A 25,058-nucleotide genomic window follows, 5' to 3' on the forward strand; every position below is an offset into this window, starting at 1 on the left:
CCATCAGAAACCTTAAATTTCATTTAATGATGGCATAGAAGACTCAAATTTCTATACAAGCTCCGCCCACTTATGGGTTAAAAACTATATCTCAGAAACTCGACCAATTTCAACAAAATTCGGTTCGAAACATTTGTTTGGCATTCTACTTTCCTACTTTTCTTATACCACAATTTTAAGGCCTATTCGATTCACTTACTTAGTGATCTATAAATTATGCACCAGTGTGATATCTCTGTCTTGACTGGCGTAGACACCGTTTACATGGTTATAGCCGAGTCCACAACAGCGCGCCATTCATTCCTCGTTTCGGCAGTTTGGCGCCAATTGGTTGGTGAATCCAGGTTTTTCTCCACCTAGTCCTTCCAAACGGATGTCTGTTGGCTACTCAGAGGATACTTGGTCTCAGACCGGAAGTCGTAAGCTGCTTGAGCAACATGCAAAAGAGTCATTCCTAGTCACTTCCAAGTGAATGCAAATCAGGAACTTTCCTCACTTCCGTGAACTTCTAGACATGAACCCATCCGTCAAGTATGTGACATTATCCAAGCTAAGTGGTAACATCACCCATCTTAAAATCACTGAAATCTGACTATAACAATTCAAGGTCCCGGATACCGAACAGGGGGACCTCAGTGTTTGTGACCTATTTTTTTTTACCGAAAATATACTTAAATGTTTGTTGCTTGTTTGATTCCCTATTACACAATAGATTGAATAGACTTGTCTGACATTCCACTAATCTGTACTATTATGCTAAGGCATAATAAATAAGATAGTAAGGTGATAGAGTAGACGGGGCAATGGGTGCGGGGGATGTGCTAGAATGTTGTGTTGCCGCCCAGGTGAGCAATTAATTCGATTGACGTATGTATGTTGCTCAGGGAGGGAAGAGCTGCGGTAACACATTTCAACACTTTACGTGCAACACCTTAGAAACACTTTTTTATAGGCGGTGATGAAAATAAAACAAAAAAATAATTTCACTCTGTTGATCTTTAGATATACTGAGAAAAATTTGTAAGTTAAATTCGTTCTTCATGTAGATTTGGGTATGTTTTAAGAGTTTTCTAACAAGCCTTTGAAAATATTCAGAATGTCTATGTAAAGTAATATTTTATTTGATAGTAATTTGAATTTTCCTATGTCCAAGATCAAATATTTCCTTCTTTATAAACTCGTTGAGAAGAGCATGTGAAATTGAGACTATTTTGAGTTCTCATTATAAGAAATTTTTTGACTCCATTTCTTGAAATCATATTATTTACAAACGCCTTGTCGAATTTGGGCACATTTGGATGTAATTTTGAGAAAGTGAGCATGGCGCCGCCCCTACTAAGTTTTTTGTACATATCTCGTATACTACTAAAGCTATATCAACCAAATGATCTAGAGTCGTGTCCTTTAGGCACTTCTTTATACAGGATTATAACCATGCCCACCTCCCATACAGAGGTTATGTTGAAAACTACTAAAAATGCTTTCATTCAGTAAGGAAAACCATCAGAAACCTTAAATTTCATTTAATGATGGCATAGAAGACTCAAATTTCTATACAAGCTCCGCCCACTTATGGGTTAAAAACTATATCTCAGAAACTCGACCAATTTCAACAAAATTCGGTTCGAAACATTTGTTTGGCATTCTACTTTCCTACTTTTCTTATACCACAATTTTAAGGCCTATTCGATTCACTTACTTAGTGATCTATAAATTATGCACCAGTGTGATATCTCTGTCTTGACTGGCGTAGACACCGTTTACATGGTTATAGCCGAGTCCACAACAGCGCGCCATTCATTCCTCGTTTCGGCAGTTTGGCGCCAATTGGTTGGTGAATCCAGGTTTTTCTCCACCTAGTCCTTCCAAACGGATGTCTGTTGGCTACTCAGAGGATACTTGGTCTCAGACCGGAAGTCGTAAGCTGCTTGAGCAACATGCAAAAGAGTCATTCCTAGTCACTTCCAAGTGAATGCAAATCAGGAACTTTCCTCACTTCCGTGAACTTCTAGACATGAACCCATCCGTCAAGTATGTGACATTATCCAAGCTAAGTGGTAACATCACCCATCTTAAAATCACTGAAATCTGACTATAACAATTCAAGGTCCCGGATACCGAACAGGGGGACCTCAGTGTTTGTGACCTATTTTTTTTTACCGAAAATATACTTAAATCTCTCAAATATTCTAAAGAAATGTAACGGATATACATATGTTTTTTCTATCAGTGTGCCTCTGTGCCAAAATTGGGTAAAATCGGGTCAATACGGATTTTCAAATTTACGGTGGGCTTTAAACCATATATATCTGTCAGAATGTGAGAAATCTTAGCAAAATTATGTGAACATATAATCTTGGATATGATGTATGTAGGTGAGTGATGAAAATGAGCAAAAAGGGTCCAGGTTATCCCAGCCCCATATACTTTATATAGTGATTCTCGTTATTCTAGTGGACTTTATGCCGAATATATAGGTCGAATTGTGTGTTATCTTAATAAAACTGTATCAATAAATTGCGAGAGTATAAAATGTTCGGTTACACTCGAACTTAGCCCATCGTAACTTGTTTTTTTTTTCAATTTTAATCCAATTAAAAATGTTTACACACAACTAAAACTATTTTTCTATAATCGTGATTTACTTTCATCTCGATAAAAATAATGATGACGTGCACAGATTTTGTTTCTTGATTTTTTTTTGTAAACATTTGTGGTAACGGTAAACATTAACTTATTGTCATGTGCTTTGAAGTTCTGCCTTCTAAATACTAAGCCCCATAGCTCACCAATTCGATGATGTAAACAAACTACTAAAGTGCTCGCCAACCACATGACTATAGTGTAAACAACAACTACAAAAATTTATATTTTTACATACACCTTGATATGAGCATATCTACGGGGACAAAGACAGGCAATTTGGCTACCTGACACCACATGTTGTATGATTCATTCATAATTTTATTATGATTACTTTTGCAATACTCATTTTTTCTACTGTAATCGAATACAAATTGAAAACCATTAAGTAAACATAAATAAATTAAATGATAAAAAGCGTTGCTGACGCTTAAAGCAATGTAGAAGTACGACCGCCAATGGTGAATAGAAGTACTAGTCAGCAAAAGTTGCTTTTAAAATTGAATATTGCAAAAAAACATATGAATATGTTAAAACTATGTCTTGGCTATTAAACCCGTTATTTTTTGTTTATGAATTCGTTTTTGCTTTTATGCTTGCAAATCAAAATTTGTAATGGAACTCAGGAAAAATTGTGTGCGCAACATTCATATTGCTTTAAATTTGAAATTGGTCAGAAGATGGTTTCGAAAATACAAAATTAAGTTTAGAAAAAATCGGTGGCTTTAAAAATATTAATTCTCCTGTTCAAGAGTAATAATACCTCAAACTATGTGACATCTTCTTTTGATTCGGTCCAAATCACTTTCTTAGTAATCTATTTTAATTTGGAATAGTGTTAAAACATATGTGATTCTCCTGATCGAATGCTTTGAATACTTGACGTTCACCCAAAAAAGTTAAAAATTCTATTGAGTTCAATTCTAAAATTATAGGAAAATAGCTGTAAAGCTATAATAGACAATGCTATAAAACCGTGACTGCATTGGGCCTTTCTTAACCTCTGATGTAAGTTGAAAATTTGTTCGATAAAAATCACCAGCTTTGGTCGAAGATAATATTGTAGTATTCGTCAACAATTGATCCCTTTCGTATAAATTCTTTAATCATTTCATTCATTTTCATTTTTTCTTTGTCGAATGTCTTTTATTGGATCTTGTCTTCTTTTAAGGGAGTGACAACCCGTTCAGATTTTCTCCATTGTGTGTAGTTCAATAGATTTTAGTAATTTAGGAAGATTTCTGAAGAACACTAACTGGCTTTATTTTATAAGAAATATAAATAATGGAAATTTAAGTTACATTACTAAAGTTTAGTATTAACACTTGAGCTAGTATCTAAAACATGTTCAAGTTTATTAGTCTTAAAATCAACAAGGATAGGTTAGGTTAGGTTACTCTGGTAGGCTATAAAGCCACACATAGACCAGTTTTGGTCCTTTGCGATACCAGATGGACTGCCGTCACGTACTTAATGAGGTGTAATCATCCTTTAGGATGCCTGTCCTTGTTGCGAATTTCAAAAGGCTTTGTGGCTTCGAAATCTCTACCAGATTAACGTAAAGTGTAGTCCCCAAATGCTGAAGCCGTTGTCTTGATAATGCAGTGCATTCACAGAAGAGGTGCTCCATTGTTTCTCTGATGCCTTGCTCTTGACATTTCCTACAGTCTTTGCGATCTATCTGTCCCATCTCGTAGGCGTGCGCCGTCACCAGTGAGTATGCCGACCATATTCCTACATTTGTTTCTATCGAGCGTCGATAGAAATCTCGTGTACTTCTTATCCACCGCCTTACACATAACTTTTGCGGTTTTGCATCCCGGTATATTCTTCCAGCGCGCTTTGAACTTTTTTTACCAAGTTTCTGTCTAGATCATCATATACAAAATCAACAAGCACTGGGTATAAAAATTTCCGATTCGCCGCGCCGTACATCAATTTCGCAAAGTTGATTTATCAGCAGTAGCTAAAAGTATTTAGTTTGCAATTTGTGCCACTAAATCCATTAAACACTTGTGTTTTCCAATAGAATATCGCTGTGCGCTGATACTTAAAAGTTTGCCGAACACCTTGCTTTCTGACCACTTTGCCTGCTTGTCTTACATACCTATACAACATTCTGTGCAACAAGTTCTGAAAGAATGCAAAACAAAACTCTAAACTTTGCTCAATTTTCTGCTACTTTACTACTTTAATAGTTTTTTTTGCTAAATTTTTGGAGTTTTAAACAAGTTTTTGGGTATTAGGGCTTCGTAAGGGGCTATACCAGTGTAATCTGTGAAAAATTAGGGGATTTTCATTGAAATTTTTTAAGGGATTTTACTCGATCGATTGTTTCGATGTTTATTGCACATAATATTTTTAGCTACATTTCAAATTTCTTTTTTACAAAAATATTGAAAAATAACGGAGTTATATGCTATCTTCGGAGATGCCAAAAAAAAAAGTTCCCTTACTGCTGACATGATTCCGGTCGAATGAGTTGCTGAAACAAAAAAAAATCAGAAAGGATATTAAAGTTAATTAATTAATCCTATACAATGAACTACGTTTTTTGAAAAAAAAAAACAGCAAAACATTTTGTAAATTTAAGGATTTCTTTGTATAAAAACGGTTACAAATTTCGATGAGCCTCAGCCGCACTTTTCTTAGAATTAAAAAAGAAAAGCAAAATTTCTTGCAAACATCGAGAATTCGGCTCAAAAAGTCACATTTTCAGTTGAGAATAAGTTTGGAATGCAAACACATCTCTACAAAATTTTGTTGGGCTAATCTTGACACAAATGTCCAAGATCGATATAAAACGATTTAATCGATTTAATCGACCAGTGCTTGACCCTAGAGACATCTATTGAAAAACGGCGGAATCGATTTTATGAAAATGTCACACTGGTGAAGCAATTTGGGATCTTTCAATTAATCGCTATGATTACGGGAAGTTTGATCCTTAAATATGTATGGTATATTCGTTGGCGATCTATTAAGTCAAAGGACATCCTTCTAACCCTACGGATTCGGATAGTTATTGTGGTATTTGAGTTTTTCTATCCAATATATGTTAGATATAGAGTCTTTGTTCGGAGGTCATGATTTTTACGAAAGTGTCCGATCATGGATGATGTTATTATATGATTTAAATAATACATAAATGCCTGTCTTCAATAATATTATCAGCCAGAATCTTTTGATAACCATATACTCAAGTGAACCTACTAATGTTTGACATTTTTAAACGCCTTATATGTATATAGATAAGATTTAAACTTAGGATCCTATATATTTTTTGACTTATTCGTACTTGTGTACGCCCTCAACTTCAAGTCGCAACACACAATTGAAAATTAAATTTGTTCATCAGCTGTGTCGGATATTTCATAAGCGTTATGACACCCTAAATCCAAAATTGGCCCATGAAAAAATCTTACAATAGTCTCAAGTACTGTGATCTAAGATCGTCAAAGTAATTCTCACATCTCATCTTCGGACTGGTGACTTTGGTTTCTATGGAATTTTATTTTTCCTTTACTTAGTGAATTGAAACTTGTGGATACTTTTTATATAGACTGTTAATATATGTACTTACAACCACTCTATACATACTCTTATATACATATGTATATTCGAAGTTATTTTATTCAACGCGTGTGTTAAATGAATGAATGCTACATTTAACGTCACGTCATTTGCAACGTTTCTCATGGTGTTGCATGCAAAATGCTCGCGGTATCTTTTAACGACGCTGATTTATCTGTGTATATGAGTACATTCGCATTCTCAATGGCGCCGTTCTGGACCAAAGTTTTGAATTTATATGGTGGCTGGTGTGAGTTAGTACACGTCAAATGTACTGTGGCGAAGTATAATATAAGTTATAAGAATTGACTGCTCTCAACTATTTATTACTCGTTACTGGTTGACTACTGCTAACTACTGCAGAAGGTTAACCAGCTACAAATGGGTACAGATTACTCAGCGATATGAAAATCACTTCACGAAATTGTTAATCAATTAACGGAAGCCGACAAGTAAATTTTGAATATTTCTAACAACAAACTGGCGTTGGGTAAACACTTGTTTGTGCAAGTTTTATATTATAAGCCTTTAGTGACATGTAAATTGCCATGGTTATTAGCAGTAAATTTCAAATTCACTTAAGACCCATTGCAGTTAATTGTAAGCGTTAATCTCATAAAAAATCTAATTTTCGAAAAATGGGTAGAGTAGAATGAAAAAAATATACATAGTTAGATATTTTGGTTTAATAGTTTATGAGCCTATCAGGCGTTGTCTAAGTTTTGAACATTGAAACCAATAACTTCAACTAGCCTGCGAGTACTGATTCTGTTGTTTCTAGTAGTTGTAAAGTTAAAATTCAATTATATCTAAGCCGGTGGGCTGATATCATGTTATGCTGTGTATTTTTTCTCGTGGCTATGAGATATCTTTTATGGGAAGAAAATATCTTTTATGGGCGATTCTAATGAGGGATGGGGGCTGCATGACTACAGGATTACCAAAGCAACATACTGTAAGTTTTTGTTGGTAACCGTCGAGTTCGAGCTTTAAAAGAGAAAAGTTGATAGGTTTGGACCCAAGTTATTGATAATATAATTATTTTTCTGACGATACCGATGAGCTTATTACAATACCAGTATGACTGTTATAAAACAGTTTGATTATTGTTAATCTGATTTTTAGTCGGTATGAAGATATTCGAGCTTACAAAATATTAAGGTTAACTATAGTGTAACCTTCTTGGGTATTAAACTATCCCATCTCAAGTGTACAAACAGTTATTTAAATGGGTTATGAGGTTTGGGATATGAGTACTTTGAGTCGGTATAAATATATGCTATGCATTATTTCCAAAATACACGAACATTGCTATTTTTGGTATGAAACCTCGGTCGGAATGGCTTTTGGTCCTTATGTAAGGTCTCATGTTTGAGTTTGGTTAAAAAATTGTTTCCATAATGTTATTTCTGCCATTTTAGCGGACGAAATTCAATGAATGCTTTATTCCACTGAAATACTTTCGTTCTCGATCAAGGTCTATCCAGTCATATTTTCAATCTAGGAGTAAAATCCAAATTTCTAGCCTCAACAGTGGTTCTATAAATCGTTTAGAACATTTGAAAGCGATTCCTTCTTTCCGATTCTAGATTAAGTAAACTAGAAAAACCTACGAAGTGATCGCTCTTGTCAATAAAACACTCTTTATTTCTCTCATTATTATATCGTAGTTTTTTTTTCGAGATTTATTTATTTTTGTGAAATATGTTTCAATATTATCGAAATAAAAAATTATTAACATACATACATACCTATACAAAATAGATTATTTTACATCAGTTACCAATTGCTAATACTCTTACTAAATACATATATACAGTGGCATAAGCCTCGTTGTTTATCGTTTTATTATTTAATTTACATTTTTATTGCTAATTTATTGCAATTATGTGTCTATAGTATACAAATATAATTTTACTGTTATGTTACTTACAGTCTATAAAGCAAAAAACAGTTTGGTCGTTAGAAATTCTTATAAATAATTTATATACATACATCTACTAATTCGTCTTAATTTTCTTAAGATATTAGGTCTACAACTTTGCTTCCACCGTTTTCCAATAGATGTCTCTAGGGTCAAGCACTGGTCGATTAAATCGATTAAATCGTTTTATATCGATCTTGAACATTTGTGTCAACATTAACCCAACAAAATATTGTAGAGATCTGTATGCATTCCAAACTTATTCTCAACTGTAAAAATGTGACTTTTTGAGCCGAATTCTCGACATTTTTGCTTTTCTTTTTTAATTCCAAGAAAAGTGCGGCTGAGGCTCATCGACATTTGTAACCGTTTTTATCAAAAAAAAACTTCAATTTACAAAAAAAAAAAAAACGGCGGAAGCAAAGTTGTAGACCTAATATTATTATTTTTTATATAAATTATTATCAATTAATCACAAGCCATTGGTGTGTGCGCGTTCGAAAATGCCAACATTTAGAATGTTCGTATTTATATTATATAGTAATTTATTATACTTTTCTATGCTATGTATGGAAGTGTTAGTAGTTTTCTTGTTTTTAGTTTTCATTTAAAAGTATTTTATCAGATTTTGTTAGGTTTGTAGTGTTATTGATTGTTCATTGTATAGGTAATTGCGTTATGAAAGCGCTCTTTCTAATAATTTTTCGAGTAATTTTCTTACAATATTTGTTCTGAAACTTTTTGATTTCTAAAAATATTCGTTCTTTGTTAAAAATCGTTTGAAATTTGTCCGAAAGTTAATAAATAACGAGTGTTTCACTTGTTCAGAAAAATACTGCTTCTTGAGTGTAATCAAGTAATATGAATGAGTGTTCAACTTGTTCAGCAAAATACTTCTTTTTGAGTGTAAACAAGCAATGTGAATGAGTGTTTCACTAGTTCAAAAAATGTTTAAATCGAGAAATCAGTCAAAGTGAAAAAGTGTTTCACTTGTTCAGTGAATTTTTGTCGTAAAATGAATAAGTGATGTTTCTCTCGAGATTACTATTTTCTTAAACATTTTTTATAATTTTTTAATTGTGTACATATTGTTTTAGATATTTCCGATATATTTTTTACTTTTTTTTTCTTAAACTTTTGGCAATATTACAATATACAATATAACATGATTAAGTACCTTTGTTTTTTGAAATGCCTTATTATTTGTGAATAAAAAAAATTAGTAAATTTAAAAAAAGAAGAATAAAAAAATCGCTATTTCACGAGCTTTCTGTAATTTTTTTTTAATTTTTTATATTAAAGTAAAGATGAAGCGCTCACGAATAATATTTTTTTATGAAATTATATTACAGTTATATATAACTTAGCTACTAAAACATTTAAAATGTATAAATAACATTTAACGTGGCATATTTTTAGGCGCCCAAGCAAATTTTATTCTTCGTACTTAGCTGATATTCACTGTAATATATTTACCTTTGCTAAAGCATATTTTAAAAAATATTTTGTGATAAATTTCTGAGTGCCTAGCTTAAAATGAACAGGTCGTCAACACACCTACTCTTGTTTACACTTTCAAATTAATCGTCTCAGTTACAGTATGTGAGTTAATGCCTTCGTCAAGTCTAAATGGATTTCTGCCAATGCAATATATATAATCATCATTGTCACTATAATATCACGCTCATAAGTTTGCTTTAGATCAGCAGCGTTAAGCGTGTTTTGGACGAAAATATCTCTTTCAGTTCCACTTCCACTTTTGGTATGGCATAGTTGTAGGATAATCGCATTATATTTTATTCACCCCTTTCGCTCAGGCATCTGCATACACTATAACATCATCGATCAGTACAGTCTCATTACTACCACCCGAATGATCCGAACCCGTGTCGGGTGGCAAGGCTCTAGCGCCACGCATATCCAGCTCAGTCTCGTCCACTTCAGGCGTAGCCAGACGTGCGAAAGTGGAGGCCGGTGTTGGCATTGGACGCTTATGCGTAATATCCGGTGCCGTATAGACAGGCGGTGCAACTAGATGCTTATTGGCCGGGTGATCAGCAGCGTTGGGCAGTTGGAAATTGAGACGATTTTCCAGGTCGTGCGCCTTACGTTTGACATTCGACGGTGGCAAAGCTGGACGATTATCGCCACCATATGCAGGCAATGCATTTAACTTGCTAACTTGATACAGTGGATGCGCGTTGTTGTTGTTATTGTTGTTGCTATTATTATTATTATTAAAATTAGTGGGCGGTAGATGTGTACGCGGCGCTGCTGTGGGCGCTCTCATGGACGGTTGTGTGGGCAGTCTGTTGGTCATTGGCACGGCATAGGGCGGCAAGCGGTGTGCATAGTCGGCTGTGAGTGAGAGAGAGAGAGAGAGAGTAATATGTTATTAATTACAAAAAATAGTGTTTAAATTAATTTCAAAGCAATCAATAGTTTCAGTACGATTGTGTTTGAGAAGTGTTTTGCAGTGTTTGTTATCTACAGTCATCAAAGTAGGTTCAGAAGAGAGGCTCACAAAGAAATAAGTACCGACACCAACTTAGTATTACGCTAGTACAACAGATTTTTTTTAGACTTACTATATAACTATTAGTAACTAGAGCTACAACTACAAATACAATGCATAGGGAAACGTGTTGTTGTTTTGTATACCTGATGTGCAAATGTTTTCTTTTGTTTTTGCTGTGCTTTTTGGCTGCCAATTTTTGTCCACTTATAGCCAGATAGATAGTGCTAACTTAGTTTGGGAATGAATTTTAAAGTGCTTAAAATTGAGATATTTTTGTATTATTTCAAAAAAAAATTTTGATTTTTTTAAATATTTTTTTCCATTTTTTTATCCAAAATTATTTGGAAATAATTTTGTGTTTAACCGCAACTTCCGCTAATAAAACTTTTATAAAAAACTATAAACTCAATGAATTTTGAAACTTTATAAAAGTAAAAAGAAGAAAAATTAAATAAAAAAAAATAAATATAAATAAAAAAAAGTTAAAAAAAATTAAATACAAATAAAAAAAAAGTTGAAATAAATTAGAATAAACAAAAAAAAAATTTAAAAAATATAAATATTAAGTGAAGTCACATCATATACTAAAAATTAAATATTTTTCTCTTAAATAAAAAAAACGCATTTTTATTTATATTTTTATCTTAACCATGAATAAATTTACAGTTTTTTATTTTTGTTTTTAATTTAAATTCATATTTTATAATTATAATTTTTTTTGTTTCTAGTTAAATAACTTAAGTTAAGGAAAATATCTAAATAATATTTCAAATAGCACGTCAATAACATTGAACCATACGTACAAATTCATACCTTTAAACAAATCGAATCAAAAACATATTATTATTTACAAAACCACAAATAAACAACAAAAAATAGTATACAAAATAACGTAAAAGGAAATACATAAATGAATTAAATGTACAGATATAACAAAAAAATACACGAACTACTTTACAAATATACTGCGTTTTGTGTGTCATAAGTATTGCATTTAAAAGCTTTCGATGTGGAAAGTTCAAAGGTGCTTCAGTATCAATTAAATATATTTTATTTGAAATCTTACAATATGCTATAAGATGGATAGAAAATATGAGATTTTGAATGTACCAATCGATTAAGTACAGGGTAATTATCCAAAAAAAAGCAGCTTCCACTGTCTAAATTAAAATTTGCCTGAACAAATTATTTTTTGAGATCCGAGCATGTATTATATATGGGTAAAGGTGACGCGATTTAAATTTGTTTTAAGAATCATAATTTTTCTATTGTTTCCCAGAGCTTATTCTACGCAAAAAGTTTAACATTTTGTGTTAGAATGTTTTAAGCTTGTTAAACATATACATTTAGAATGAAAGCTCAGGGCACAAAAAATTCAAAATGCAGCTAACAGCTTAGCTTTCACTCAAATAGGCACTTGAATAACTATTTAGACATAGTGAAAGCTTCACTAGTATACAAATACAAATGAATATTCAAAAGCGCGAGCTTTTCTTTTTCTAGCTTTCACATAAATAGAAAAATACATAAATGTAGGCATAAAAGCTTTAAGAAAAGCGTTATGAATATTATAATTACTAGGTTTATTTAAACAAAAAAATTGCGTGTGAAAATGAAAAATTATGTCTCGAGAATTGGCACGTTTCCTGCATAAAAGCTTTAGCTTAAACTTTATTAAATTGAAAAGCTTCGATTTAAGCTTTCGAATAACTAAATAAGTATGAAAGCTTTGCCTGCCTGGTTAAGAGCTTTCACCAAAATGTTGGCTCCTATATACGGTTTTCTATACCCATTTCATTATACGCACTTCTTAAAAATTTGAGAGGTTCACAGCCTACAATTTAAACTAAATTTAAAGGGTTTGAGGCAAAACTAAAATAACCCAACATTTTTATGATAACTTAAAATTTCTATATCTGCAGTTGGCTCTTGGTGTTGGAGACACACACACACACACACAATGGTGCAGTATTTGTTTGTGCTTCTTGTGTAATGTGTCGTGGACCAGTTGTTTCGGTTTCGTTTTAGTTTTTGCTAGTACATTAATTTACCTCGATTATTGACGGGTTCCGCATACTCCAGTTCAGCATTTATACCCAATGCCATATCATGTGGTGTAGCATAAACACGACCATCCGCTGGCGATGCATAATCCGGCAACAATGGTTGACCCAACTCCTCGTAGAAAGGTTCATTTGGCATATTGAGTGGTTCGCCGTTACGTGCGGTATCTATACCATTGATACGTTCCCGTTCTCTCTCGCGTTCGCGTTCACGTTCACGCTCGCGTTCCAAGCATGCCGCCTCGCGGCTAGCTATAATGTGAGTCGCATCAATGCACCCAGCATAGTGTGGTCCATCGTAATTCTCACGTTGTACACGTGTAAAACTCTCCGTCCGGCAGATGGCGTTCGTTGTGAGTTGCAACGTTTGCGTTGGCGGTTGCAGATGTTGCACCAAAACTTGAGAGAATTCCTTGAGCACCTGACAATGGTTAACTTTGTTTAGTAGATTCTCGATTTTCGTTATAGTCTTAATGCATTGCTTGTCGGTGCGATTCGTTTGCAAGAGTTCTTCGCATAAACGCTTGATTTGTGGTTGTATCTGTGGATGTCGCTTCTCGATGATCTCTTGCGCACGCCTGATAATATCATGTTCAGCTGACGCGAATTGATGCAAATGATTGTGTGCCGCATTAGCACCACGACTGCCCTTACGCTGTTGACACAAGCAACGCAATACCAACACTAAAATTATGATAAGCACCAAAGCCAACAAAACGGCAGCGCTGAGGTAGATGATATACATGATATTTGTAGCTTGCTGTGCAAGCTCGTCGTCTGTAAAGAATTTACCATTCACCTTCTTGAGATTACGATTGGCGCCACAATCTAATGTGGTCTTCGTTTCGTCACACACTTCATTCTCGTATTTGAGCATATTGAAGGTGGTCGCATTGAAGCAAGCACCCAATTTCCGATCGATCGTGCAATAGGTTTCCGAGCGCAAATCACGTTGTGAGTAATTGGCAAGCCAATCGGGATTACAGCGACACGGCAAATCTACAATGATCTCACGCAATATGCAATGACGATTGGTTATATTCAAACTGCCCGGCTTCGGTTTGGTCAGCGAGTTACTTTCGAAGCGGCAAACCACTGGTTTCTTTGTCTCCTCCAATACAATGCCACCGAATTCGCCAAAACTATTCTTCACAATCACAATATTCGACCATTCCTTGATGCGCAACCAATTCTGGCCCAAATGTTTGATGTGATTGTCTTCGATGGTCGCATTGATCGTATTCACATGTATGGCATTCTCGTAGATGGTGTCAATCCTGTTTTAGAATGAGTACATTAGTAAATTTACCGTTTGTATTGTTCGTATTTATGCAGTTACTTACTTGTTGTTTCGCAAAATCAGCTCGTTGATGCCACTGCCATGTATGGCCTCGCCCTCGATGTAGCCAATGACGCCGCCAATAAAGGACACATGCATGCTGAATAGCTGTAATTGTTCGGGTTTAAGTTTTTAAATTCGTTTTTTGGATTAATATATTAGTTCACTCACCTTCTCGGTAATCGCACGCGATTTGATTACATCAATGCGACTATTTAAGAATGCAATAAATGCAATATTATTGACATCGAAAGAGCCACTATTGATGGTGCCGATGCTGCAATTGTTGAATCTTATCTCACGCAATGAGGCTTCGAAGCGATAGATGTTGTCGATATGTGAATTCTCGATGTGTAACTGAAAGTTAGAAAGACATTTTTTATATAAAAAATTATGAAATACTGTTTTCGAAAATGCAGGGTTGCATTTTGGTATTTTCAAATAAGGTTTGATATGGTCTTTAATACTGTGTTCCAAGAAACTCACTTAAAAAATTTACTCCAAATCTAAAATTCCAAATTTTGGGAGTTCAAACTACAATAAAAGTCACAGGAACTATGAAGCATAAATAAAATCAGTATCGTGGTATCTACAAGTTTATCTCAAGACTAATATTCATTTTAGTTTCGAAGAAGATATTGAATCTGTAACAAGATTGAAAGACCAGATATTCTTCCACCTTATTTTTGACTTTTTCTTCTCTTTATAAGTTTAGTCTAACATAAATCTCACAATTATTTATTCAACTTCAGTTCATTCAGACCTCTATACTGAGAAAGCTCTCTGCTCTTTAACACCCTCTTTACTCGCACTCACCTTGGCATTGGCTGAATTGAACGCCTTCTCTTCGATACGCAAATCAGCTACACCAACAAATCGTCCATTAATTTCGGCTTTCTTGAAAGCATTTGAATACAAAATTAAGTCGTTACTGTTGCGCACAGTGAATTTCTTATTGCCTGTGAAAAATAAAATAAAATAAAAGTCATAATAATCATACCAAACACACCAAAGCAACAGAACTTACCAGAAAAAGCGCCTTCGCGCACCACCACCGAAAATACATCACGCATTAAAATTTCGGGATATGGCCCCATGGTGCCATCATCACCCGGAAATGCACCGGTTGTGATCTCCACTTGTTCGCCATCCCGAAACGAACCATCAATCGTGAAGCTATTCATAAGCGAATTATTGACAAATAGATCCTTTTCCAAGCGGAAATGTGTATTTGGTGCCAATTTAATTGTAAGTGATCTCGCCGTAGTTGGTATGCGGTAATTCGTGCCGAAAATTTCATTCAACGGTGTCTGTGGAAGGAAAGAAAAATTATTGTAAATTAGTTAATTAAGTTTAAAATAGTTTGGAAAAGCTGTTGAATCTTATATAAAATACATTTTTATATAGTTTGAGTCAAAACAAGACTCGGAGAGATTCCCCTAAATATTGAATAGTTGAGCTTCTGATCCATAGGTAGATTATACTATCGATACAACTGCCGAATACTGTCATTGAAAACCCAATATTGTCTGAAACCATCTGTCTAAATCACTAGTTTTGGAAACATCCTAAAATTAACATTGATATCAATGATGTTAGACCTCTGAACCCTCTCGTTAAGATGTAAATATCAAATTTGCCATCTTAACTGTAATTTCTCGCATTGTAAATTCGTCATTGTTAAGTTAAATATGCCACACAATAGCTATCCAGTTAATCAGCAAATAGGTTGATCGTGTTTCATATTATAGAATAACAAAGATATGTATAGGTGCCTCACTTGTTCTTTTGATGATTCATACTTGACATACAAATGATATGGTATTACGAACATTTAGTAGTTATAATACCTTCTGTACTGAAATATTACCATGTCTGACAGTGTGTCAAGTCCAAAGTACACTTATTGAGTTTCAAGAAACCTTAATGAAATATGTGCTTGGAAATATGAGAAATTATTACAAAAAAAATAAACAAATAAAATAAATTAAATAAAGAATAAAATAACATATAAAATGTGTCAATAACATGTAGAGACAAACAAATAAAATATATGCACATATTCATATAAATATAGACAGTTTGATCCATTAACAGATTTATAAATCAAGATAAAAATCATAGATCGGTTTATGGAACACGTACACTTTTGGATCTTCTTGAAAATAATTTTGCACATGTTTACTTGACTAACAGAAATTAGTCTTATTGATGGACCGGTTACTTTCATTTATTCCAAATGAGTAATATCATGTTTGGAAAGTTTTACTTCGATACCATTTTGATTAACTGATAATATCATCTCATCAAAGTTGGAGAACAACATTCTTTATTATTTTCTAAATAACTCCAGAGTAGAATTCAAATTGGAAACCTAATGGCATTTTAATTGATCAATTAAACGGTCGTTGCTCGATTAAAGTGCTGATTTAGATCGATTTACCATAGAAAATAAAAAACTACATTAGTTTTTCATAGTATTTTAATCGAGTTGAATTGAATCTGCGACAAAGAACATATTAGTAATTACATATATGTTCCTTGGCTGTGAGTTGGCTTTATTATACCTTGAACAGGGTATATTAAGTTTGTCACGAAGTTTGTAACACTCAGAGGGAAGCGTCGGAGGCCCTATAAAGTATATGTATAAATTATCAGTATGTTGTACTGAGTCGATTTAGCCATGTCCGTCTGTCTGTCCGTCCGTCCGTCTGTCTGTATATATACGAACTAGTCCTTCAGTTTTGAAGATATCGTTTTGAAATTTTGCAGATGTTATTTTCTCTTCAAGAAGCTGCTCATTTGTCGGAACTGCCGATATCGGACCACTATATCATATAGCTGCCATATAAACTGAACGATCGGAATCAAGGGCTTGTATGGAAAATTTTCGCATTTTACTACATATCTTCACGAAATTTGGTGTGAGTTATTGTTCATAGAAATAATTTAATCTCCGAAAAATTGTTCAGATCGGTTCACTATAGCATATAGCTGCCCTACAAAGCGAACGATCGGAATCAATGGCTTGTATGGAAAATTTTCGCATTTGACGTGGTATCTTCACGAAATTTGACATGGATTACTGCTTAAGGTAATAATATTATCTCCGAAAAAATTGTTCAGATCGCTTAACTATGTAACCTTAATGTTTCTAGCAAACAACCCGGCTAAAAAGAATTAGAAATGTTTTCTTTTTTCTACTTACTTTTTCTTACGTCTTTAGATTTGCTTAAACACATAGTTACTAAAAGAAATGCACCTGTGAAGGGTAGATATAATGAATTCGGTACAGCCGAAATTAACTTTTTTTCTTGTTTTTTGATAAAATAGCAATTATGGTGGTTATTGCGAAAATATATTTTCTTATGAGAAGCAAAAATAAAAATTTTTAACAGCTGATCGATTATCGACTAGTCGCCAGTGCGAAGAGCCAAAACTGGTTTCTCAATTAAAATTTTAATTAATTAATTTGGCTGTGCGAAAAGGTTATAATGGTTCAAGTTTATTTATCCTAATATAAGTCTCGAGATCTCATTTTGGCTGACTAACTAATAACTCTAACTTGCTGGAACTTAGTGGGATTGATCATCTGAAAAATAAATACTGTTGGAGTGTAATTTGTTCCCATTATATTTACCAAACTTTGATCAATATATGGTTTATAGTTAGGCTATATATTTGATCTATATATGGTTTATAGTTAAACTATATATTTTGGAAAGAAAATTATGCGTTCACTAAAATATGTAAAGCGTTTCGAATTATTTATTAATTCAGAAATTATAGCCATACATTAGTATACTCACATACATTAATAAATTGGCGCATGTTTATATCTTTTACTTTGATTCATTCAATTATGAAAGCAAATTTATTAATTCATTGAAAAATTTATTAATTTTTATGACCATATGCCGATGTTTACAACTACAAAGCAATAAAGTACTTAAATATATGGATTTAAAGTACTTCTACTCTAGAATTATGTGCAATTAACTTATACATGAATTGTAAAGAACACAAATCACACAAGAATTCATTCTAATATTTTTAATTTTATTTTCAAAACCATTTGTTTAAACCGCAATAAAATTACTTTAAATTATCAGTAGTTTATTTATTCATTTAATTTGCTCAACAATTAGTTCAATTTCCTTTGCTGTGATGAATAATAATGAAAAATAAGACGGTGGAAAAAATTACACAACGCATGTACCTATAATATAGTATTTACATAGATAACGCTACGTGTAGAATCATTTCTTGCTTTCTTTCTCAGTGAGTCATCGTGTTCGCACTTGTCGACATCTCGCCTAGTGCATGACCGTGTCGCATACGTTCGCCTATTTGCCATTTTCATTATGTTACCTCGTCTTTAACACTCGGCCAAATTTTGAAAACGCCACCCATCAAATATTGTTTCTTCAAATTTTCTTATTTGTTTGCTTGTTTTTCGAACTTAATATTATTTATTTCAATTAGTTTTCAGTTGTTTTTCTTTCGTTTAAGCATCTGCTTTGTTTTGCTTTTGATTCCATTTGATGTTCTTCAATATTTTGATTGTTTTCGAAAAATATTTGTACTGTGTATATACATAAGTATATATGTATGTAGGTCTGATTTGATGTGTTTATGAATGATATATATGCATTTACTAGGCGTGAAACAATTTTGTATTATATATTAGCTGTTGTAGACATTTTTTGAGCGCATGCATAATTTTTAATTTCACAAATAAAATAATAATACTAGGAATTTAATTGTTTTAAGAATATATATACAAAACTAAGATATGAATAATCGATAATGATTCTAAGAACCTTATCAGTCAGTAAATTTTTAATTGAGACCATTAGCTATGAATACTACACTTTGTTGTTTTGATGTGAACAATTTTGGCAAAATACTATTAGATATGTAGATATTTCTAGATCCCATATTCGTTTGAACGTGAGTTCTTTGTCGAAATGTTTTCTCTTTTAATATTACTTGATGAGTATTTTAACATCGGCGGGTCTATATTTCACTCAAAATAACTAAATATAAATTTGTTATCATATATAAAAAAAGAAAAAAAAAAAAGACGGTTTGTGACGGTCTCAAACTGTTCATTACTTCTTTGAAAATATTATTATGTGACGTCAGTTTAGCGATTGAGTGTAAAGAAATTGCGAAGAATTTGGCTACTAACTTTAGCTAATATATGAAAGTTAATTTTTTATTAGGTCTACAACTTTGCTTCCGCCGTTTTCCAATAGATGTCTTTAGGATCAAGCACTGGTTGATTAAATCGATTTTTTTTTAAACGATCTTGGACATTTGTGTCGACATTAACCCAACAAAATTTTGTAGAGATCTGTTTGCATTCCAAATTTATTCTCAACTGAAAATAAAACAATTAAATCGATTAAATCGTTTTATATCGATTTTGGACATTTGTGTCAACATTAACCCAACAAAATTTTGTAGAGATCTGTTTGCATTCCAAACTTATTCTCAACTGTAAAAATGTGACTTTTTGAGCCGAATTCTCGACATTTGCAAGAAATTTTGCTTTTCTTTTTTAATTCCAAGATAAGTGCGGGTGAGGCTCATCAACATTTGTAACCGTTTTTATGCAAAAAAAAACTTAAATTTACAAAAAAACGGCGGAAACAAAGTTGTAGACCTAATAACAAAACGAATATTCAAAAAGTTTCAGTATATAATTGCAGTTCTATACATACGTATGTATATTAAAGCTTACTCTTAATAATTTATGTACTAAGAATTGATAAGCCATACAGAGAATATTTACACATATTTTCTTAATTATGATTCAGTGTTTCTTTTAATGTTTATTTTCATTGGAATTATACTTGCTTTTATTTTTAAAGAAGCGTCGAAAGAATTCTCGTGGAAACAGTAAAAAATGCGTAAAAAAAATGTTCGAAACTTTTCATTTGGTTTAAAAAATGTACGATTTTATTTGTATCTATTTTATTTAGCATTTACTAATTCTTTGTTGCAGGTCTATTGTAAACGGTTTTTTTTTAATAAATAAAAGAGTATTATTTTGTACAGAAAATTAATAATATCTCGATGAATATCGATCAAAAAAGTGTATCATTTGAAATGCTTCTTGTTTTCATTTTCAAATCATCTGAAAAGCTGAAGTAAGCAAGAAGGTCATCCAACATTTGCTTGCGAGATTTAGATTTTAGATTGTTAGATTATCGATAGTTCTCAATATCCAGTTATGAACTTTCATTCGATTCGCTACGCTTCTACTCGTTAAGTTTAAACTATTATAACCGAATAGCTAAATAATATTAAGAGGTTCTAACATGATGCTTAAGATCTCACACCTTTTTCGGATATCATTAACTATATATGTTTGTTCGATTCGTCACTCTCTAAATTATCTCGATTTAGGAAAGTAGATTAATTCCAGTCAATATATTTAAGACAGTTTTAATTGTTAGATTTGTTTGATTTCATGGTGTTCTTATTTGAAATTCTATTGCGATACATCCGTTTTCACTTGATTATCGAGTCACTGATGGACAGATTAGCATATGCTAATGCTGTTCTTAAACCCATGTACATCGTACCGCAGTAGGGGTGTACTGAAAACAACGAGCAAAGAGCGAAAGTAAAAACAAAGAATTAGCAAATCACTAAAATTGTCTAGACTACGGGCTGTGACGGTTGAACGATTGACGGCGTTGCCTAGCGCACATATGGATGAGTGTGCTGGTGTTTGTGATGGTGTTATTAGCTTTAGCTGATATTGTGGCGGAGTTAACGCGCTCCGCTTGGTGTTATTTTGCGTGCGAGGAATGCTGAAATTTTCCAAGTGCACACATGTGTTCGAAAACGTAACACGAATGCGATGCGAACTTGCATATGTGTGTATTTTATTTATAAATGTGCTCTCCACTCTCTGCGATCCTCACCGCCTATGACGCGCACTTCACATTAAAAAGCCGTTGAAATATTTTTGATTTTTTTTATTTTTTTTTTCAAAACGAAAAAGGCAAGCATTTATTTTAAATTTTTTTTTTTATTATTTAAAATTATTATTTAATTTGCGTTTATTTTTTCTCTAACACTATTATCATTTATTTACTTATAATTGTTGCTTATGCCGGCGCTGTTGCCCCAAAAATGGGGAAGTAAATATCAGCGCAGGTGTGCTTTCAGCAAAACGCTCACGCACACTTTGGCGTTTAGTAATATCAATTGAAAAGAATTGCTTTGTTTTTAGTTGTTGACTTCCCAAAAGGTGCGACAAACATAATTTATACTTGAGTTTTTTTTCTTAACACCTTCCGAAATTGTATAGCTAATAAATTAGGTGTAAAGTAAGAACGCGTAATGCTTATAACGTCTCATTTAATATTATAATTTCATATATTTTTGGTATACGTGAGTTTTAAGCGATAAGTTTTCCATGCGACACAAGTTTGATATTGTTGGTGTTAGGGGCGTTCATTTTAGTTTTTTGGTTTTTATACTCTCGCAACAAAGTTGCTAGAGAGTATTATAGTTTTGTTCACATAAATAAAGCTATGGAAAAAATTAATTAAAATTTGGCATGAAGGATCGCACTATGAAGGGGTATATTTGGATGTAATTTTTTTGGGGAGGTGGGAGTGACCCTGTCCCGAAATAGGTTTTTTGTACATATCTCGGAAACCAATGGAGCTATATAAACCAAACTTTCTGTAGACGTTTTTTTAGCCACTTCTTAATACAGTCCAAAAATGAAAGAAATCGGATAATAACCACGCCCACCTCCCATACAAAAGTTAGGTTAAAAATTACTAAAAGTGGGTTAACTCACTGACGAAAGACGTCAGAAACACTAAAATTCACATAAGAAATGGCAGATGGAAGCTGCACTCAGATTTTTTTACAAAATGGAAAATGGGCGTGGCGTCGCCCACTTATGGAACAAAAACCATATCTCAGGAACTACTCGACCGATTTCAATGAAACTTGGTTTATAATAGTTTCCTTACATCTCAATGATATGTTGTGAAAATAGGCCATATCGCTTCACAACCACGCCTATTTGCTATATACCAGAACTTTGAAGACGATCTGAATCGTTTACTTTACAATATATAAAGTAAGCACTAGTGAAGATATCGGTGTAGAACTTTGCACAAATACTATGTTTATAGTGTGGCAGCCCCATTCTAAAAATCGCCGAAATCGGACCATAGGTTTTTAAGGCCCCATATATCTAACACGAGGACCTCGGTGCTTCTAACCTAATATTATGGTTTCCAACATTCAATGGACTTTATACAATATATATGACGAATATGTGGCTCAAATAGTTATTTGATATAAATATAAATAAAGCTAAATAAATAAATTGCGAGAGTATAAAATGTTCGGTTACACCAGAACTTAGCCCTTCCTTACTTGTTTATTTATTCAATTATTTTTTTACATACATACGTACATTTTTCATTTCAATATAGAGAAATGAAACTCTAAAAAGAAATGTGTGAATTATATTATTTTCGAGGTTATAGCTTAATAAAATTACTTTGAATTGCACAATGGCAATGCCTCTAGATGATAGTACTTAGTAGGTAACCATTTTTGAAGTGAATAATTTTTTTTTGAACTGGCATGATGATTTTTGTGGAAAAATAATTTATTTTTGAGGTTATATTTAACCATATATTAGTATAATTGTAGAAATTTGGACCTAAATAGACGTGGAGATATTACATGGTTAAGTAACCATTCTTGCAACGAAGCAAAAGTCAGATGACACTTGATATTTGTTTAACAACTGACTTACAACACAAATTGTATCTGATTTTCAGAAATTAGTGCTCTGGATTCTTAGAAATCTTGCTTTGAAAGTGAAGGAAATTTATTGAGGGATAGTAGATGCGCTCAATATCTATGTAGCAGTTAATCCACTCATATTCCACTGGTATGAGCAGGAAATTTATACAATTTGTAGAGTGCAGTGATACCTCGACATACGAGTGCCCCAACATACGAGTTTTTCGAGGTACGAGCCGACGAGCAAGTGATTTTTTGCCTTTAGTTACGAGCGAAATTCGAGATACGAGTCCAGTTCGGTTCGGTTTCGGATTGTATCTCTGGGGAAATCCATGGGTCTAGAGGTGGAAGAGAGAGACGTGAACGAGCTCATCGAGGAGCACAACCAGGAACTGACGACTGAGGAGATACAAGAGTTACAGTCACAGCAGCATACTGAGGTTATGCAAGAAATTGGTTTTGAGAAGTCAGAGGAGGAGGTTATTTCTACAAGTGAGATAAAGGTGATCTTAGGAATGTGGGAGAGAGTTTCACAGTTCGTGGCTTCTTTTGCCACGAGATACGAGTAATTCAAGATACGAGCAAGGTTGCGGAACGAATTAAACTCGTATGTTGAGGTACCACTGTAGTTGAATTGAATATTTTTCGATTTCCGAGAAATTATGGAGCTTTTCAAAGCTACAGAGATTTTTTTTAATATTTTGAAAAAAAAAAAATTATTTTCATGTGTTAAAAAAAATTAATACAACCCTAATACACATACATATGTATGCTCGTATGTGTATATCCACCTTTCCGAATGCGGAAATTCCGCAGACAGCACAATTTAAATATCTACTATTTACATTGTCACCAATTTTGGTTTTGTCGCATGTAAAATTGATATGATGGAAGTGTTGATGGGAGCAAGCATATAGCAAATATTCGCGTTTAAGAAAGCGCACATACATACATACATAAATAATTTAAGAAAAATAAATAAGTCAACGCAAATGAGCTTTTTTCCACCAGTCTGACGTGCAGTTAGTTTATCAGCTCAAGTAGCAAAACCACAAAAAATAACAGTTTATGTTGTATGCGCGCAGCAAACAAGCCTGAAATGAAGTTGTTGTGAAAATGACAAAAGATTTTTTGAAGATGTCAGCAAAGTTGAGCAACAACAAACACAAAAGAAAGGAAGAAAGTAAATAAATAAATTAAATAAGTCCCCACTTTAATTTGAATTTAATTAAAAGATTGCACTCGACACTTGTCGACGACCCAACAGTGCGACGGCGACGGCGACATAAGGCACACAATACAAATATGGATTCCATATACATTTCCACACAAATACATGCAGACATGTGTATGTATGTGTAAGCAGCTGTGTGTTCGTCGCACTACGTCTGGGCTGCCAAATGGAATGAAGACTGCGCACAGTGGGTGTAAGTAAACACGTGAAAACTTCAATTTTTGATATTTTATAGTTCTAAATTTTTTTTGATATTTTTAATTTTTTTATGTATTTTGTGTATTTTTTTTAATTTTCATAATTTTTATTTCCAATTATTTTTTTTAATTTTTTTTTGATATTTTATTTTTAATTCTTTTTAAATTATTTTATTAAAATTTTTATAATTTAGTTTTATAATTTTTTATTTTTTAATAATTTTAAATTATTTTTTTCCTTTTTTTAAACTTAAGGGAGGTGTAAGGTTTGACAACTTTTTTTATATTTTTTTTATTTTTTTCTGAACCATCAACATCTCAAGAATATTGTGTTAAAGTTTTAGGTCATTCGGAGAAAAACTAACGAAGTTACAGCAGGTTGAATAACAGTACCTCCAGCTACCTGCGCTGAGTGTACAAAACATTGAATCGTTTTTCCCAAATATGTAATTTTTAAAGTCGGTGACCAGCCTACAGAAAAAACTATTACATCGATCGTTTTGAAATTTTGAACAAATATTCTACATATGTATATATAGCTCTCGAATGACGTTTTCCAAAAATTTTAATTACTAACAATTTTACAATAACAAAGAGTTCGATTTTTTCGTCTAAATCATTTTGGCTTGAAAATGGTACCAAAAATTTAAAATAAAAAAAAACTCGACGTCAATTGTAAGATAAACTAATAAACTAAAGAAAGCATTTTGATTTTTTTGGTTTCGGATGATCTAGTGATGCTGTAGGCTGGTCACCGCACAAAAACTT

The 25,058-nt window shown here is 32.9% G+C and overlaps 2 protein-coding genes across 3 annotated transcripts in view; one reads left to right on the plus strand and one right to left on the minus strand.

Annotated features, from left to right (window-relative positions):
• LOC105214673 (E3 ubiquitin-protein ligase highwire) overlaps positions 1 to 25,058 on the plus strand; it is a 132,767-nt gene that overhangs the window by 36,402 nt on the left and 71,307 nt on the right. The gene's annotated exons all lie outside the window — the stretch shown is intronic.
• The window catches only part of LOC105214675 (uncharacterized), a 42,789-nt gene continuing 26,389 nt past the window's right edge, over positions 8,659 to 25,058 (minus strand). Inside the window, exons 2-7 of the mRNA XM_054231835.1 lie at positions 15,088 to 15,370; positions 14,877 to 15,019; positions 14,232 to 14,417; positions 14,065 to 14,168; positions 12,710 to 13,998; positions 8,659 to 10,498 (exon numbers count right to left, since the gene is read on the minus strand). Coding sequence (XP_054087810.1) covers positions 9,954 to 10,498; positions 12,710 to 13,998; positions 14,065 to 14,168; positions 14,232 to 14,417; positions 14,877 to 15,019; positions 15,088 to 15,370 — 2,550 coding nt within the window. The 3' untranslated portion in view covers positions 8,659 to 9,953. The remainder of the gene's footprint in view (positions 10,499 to 12,709; positions 13,999 to 14,064; positions 14,169 to 14,231; positions 14,418 to 14,876; positions 15,020 to 15,087; positions 15,371 to 25,058) is intronic.

Source organism: Zeugodacus cucurbitae, chromosome 5 (genome assembly GCF_028554725.1).
Source record: "Zeugodacus cucurbitae isolate PBARC_wt_2022May chromosome 5, idZeuCucr1.2, whole genome shotgun sequence".
Classification (NCBI taxonomy): domain Eukaryota; kingdom Metazoa; phylum Arthropoda; class Insecta; order Diptera; family Tephritidae; genus Zeugodacus; species Zeugodacus cucurbitae.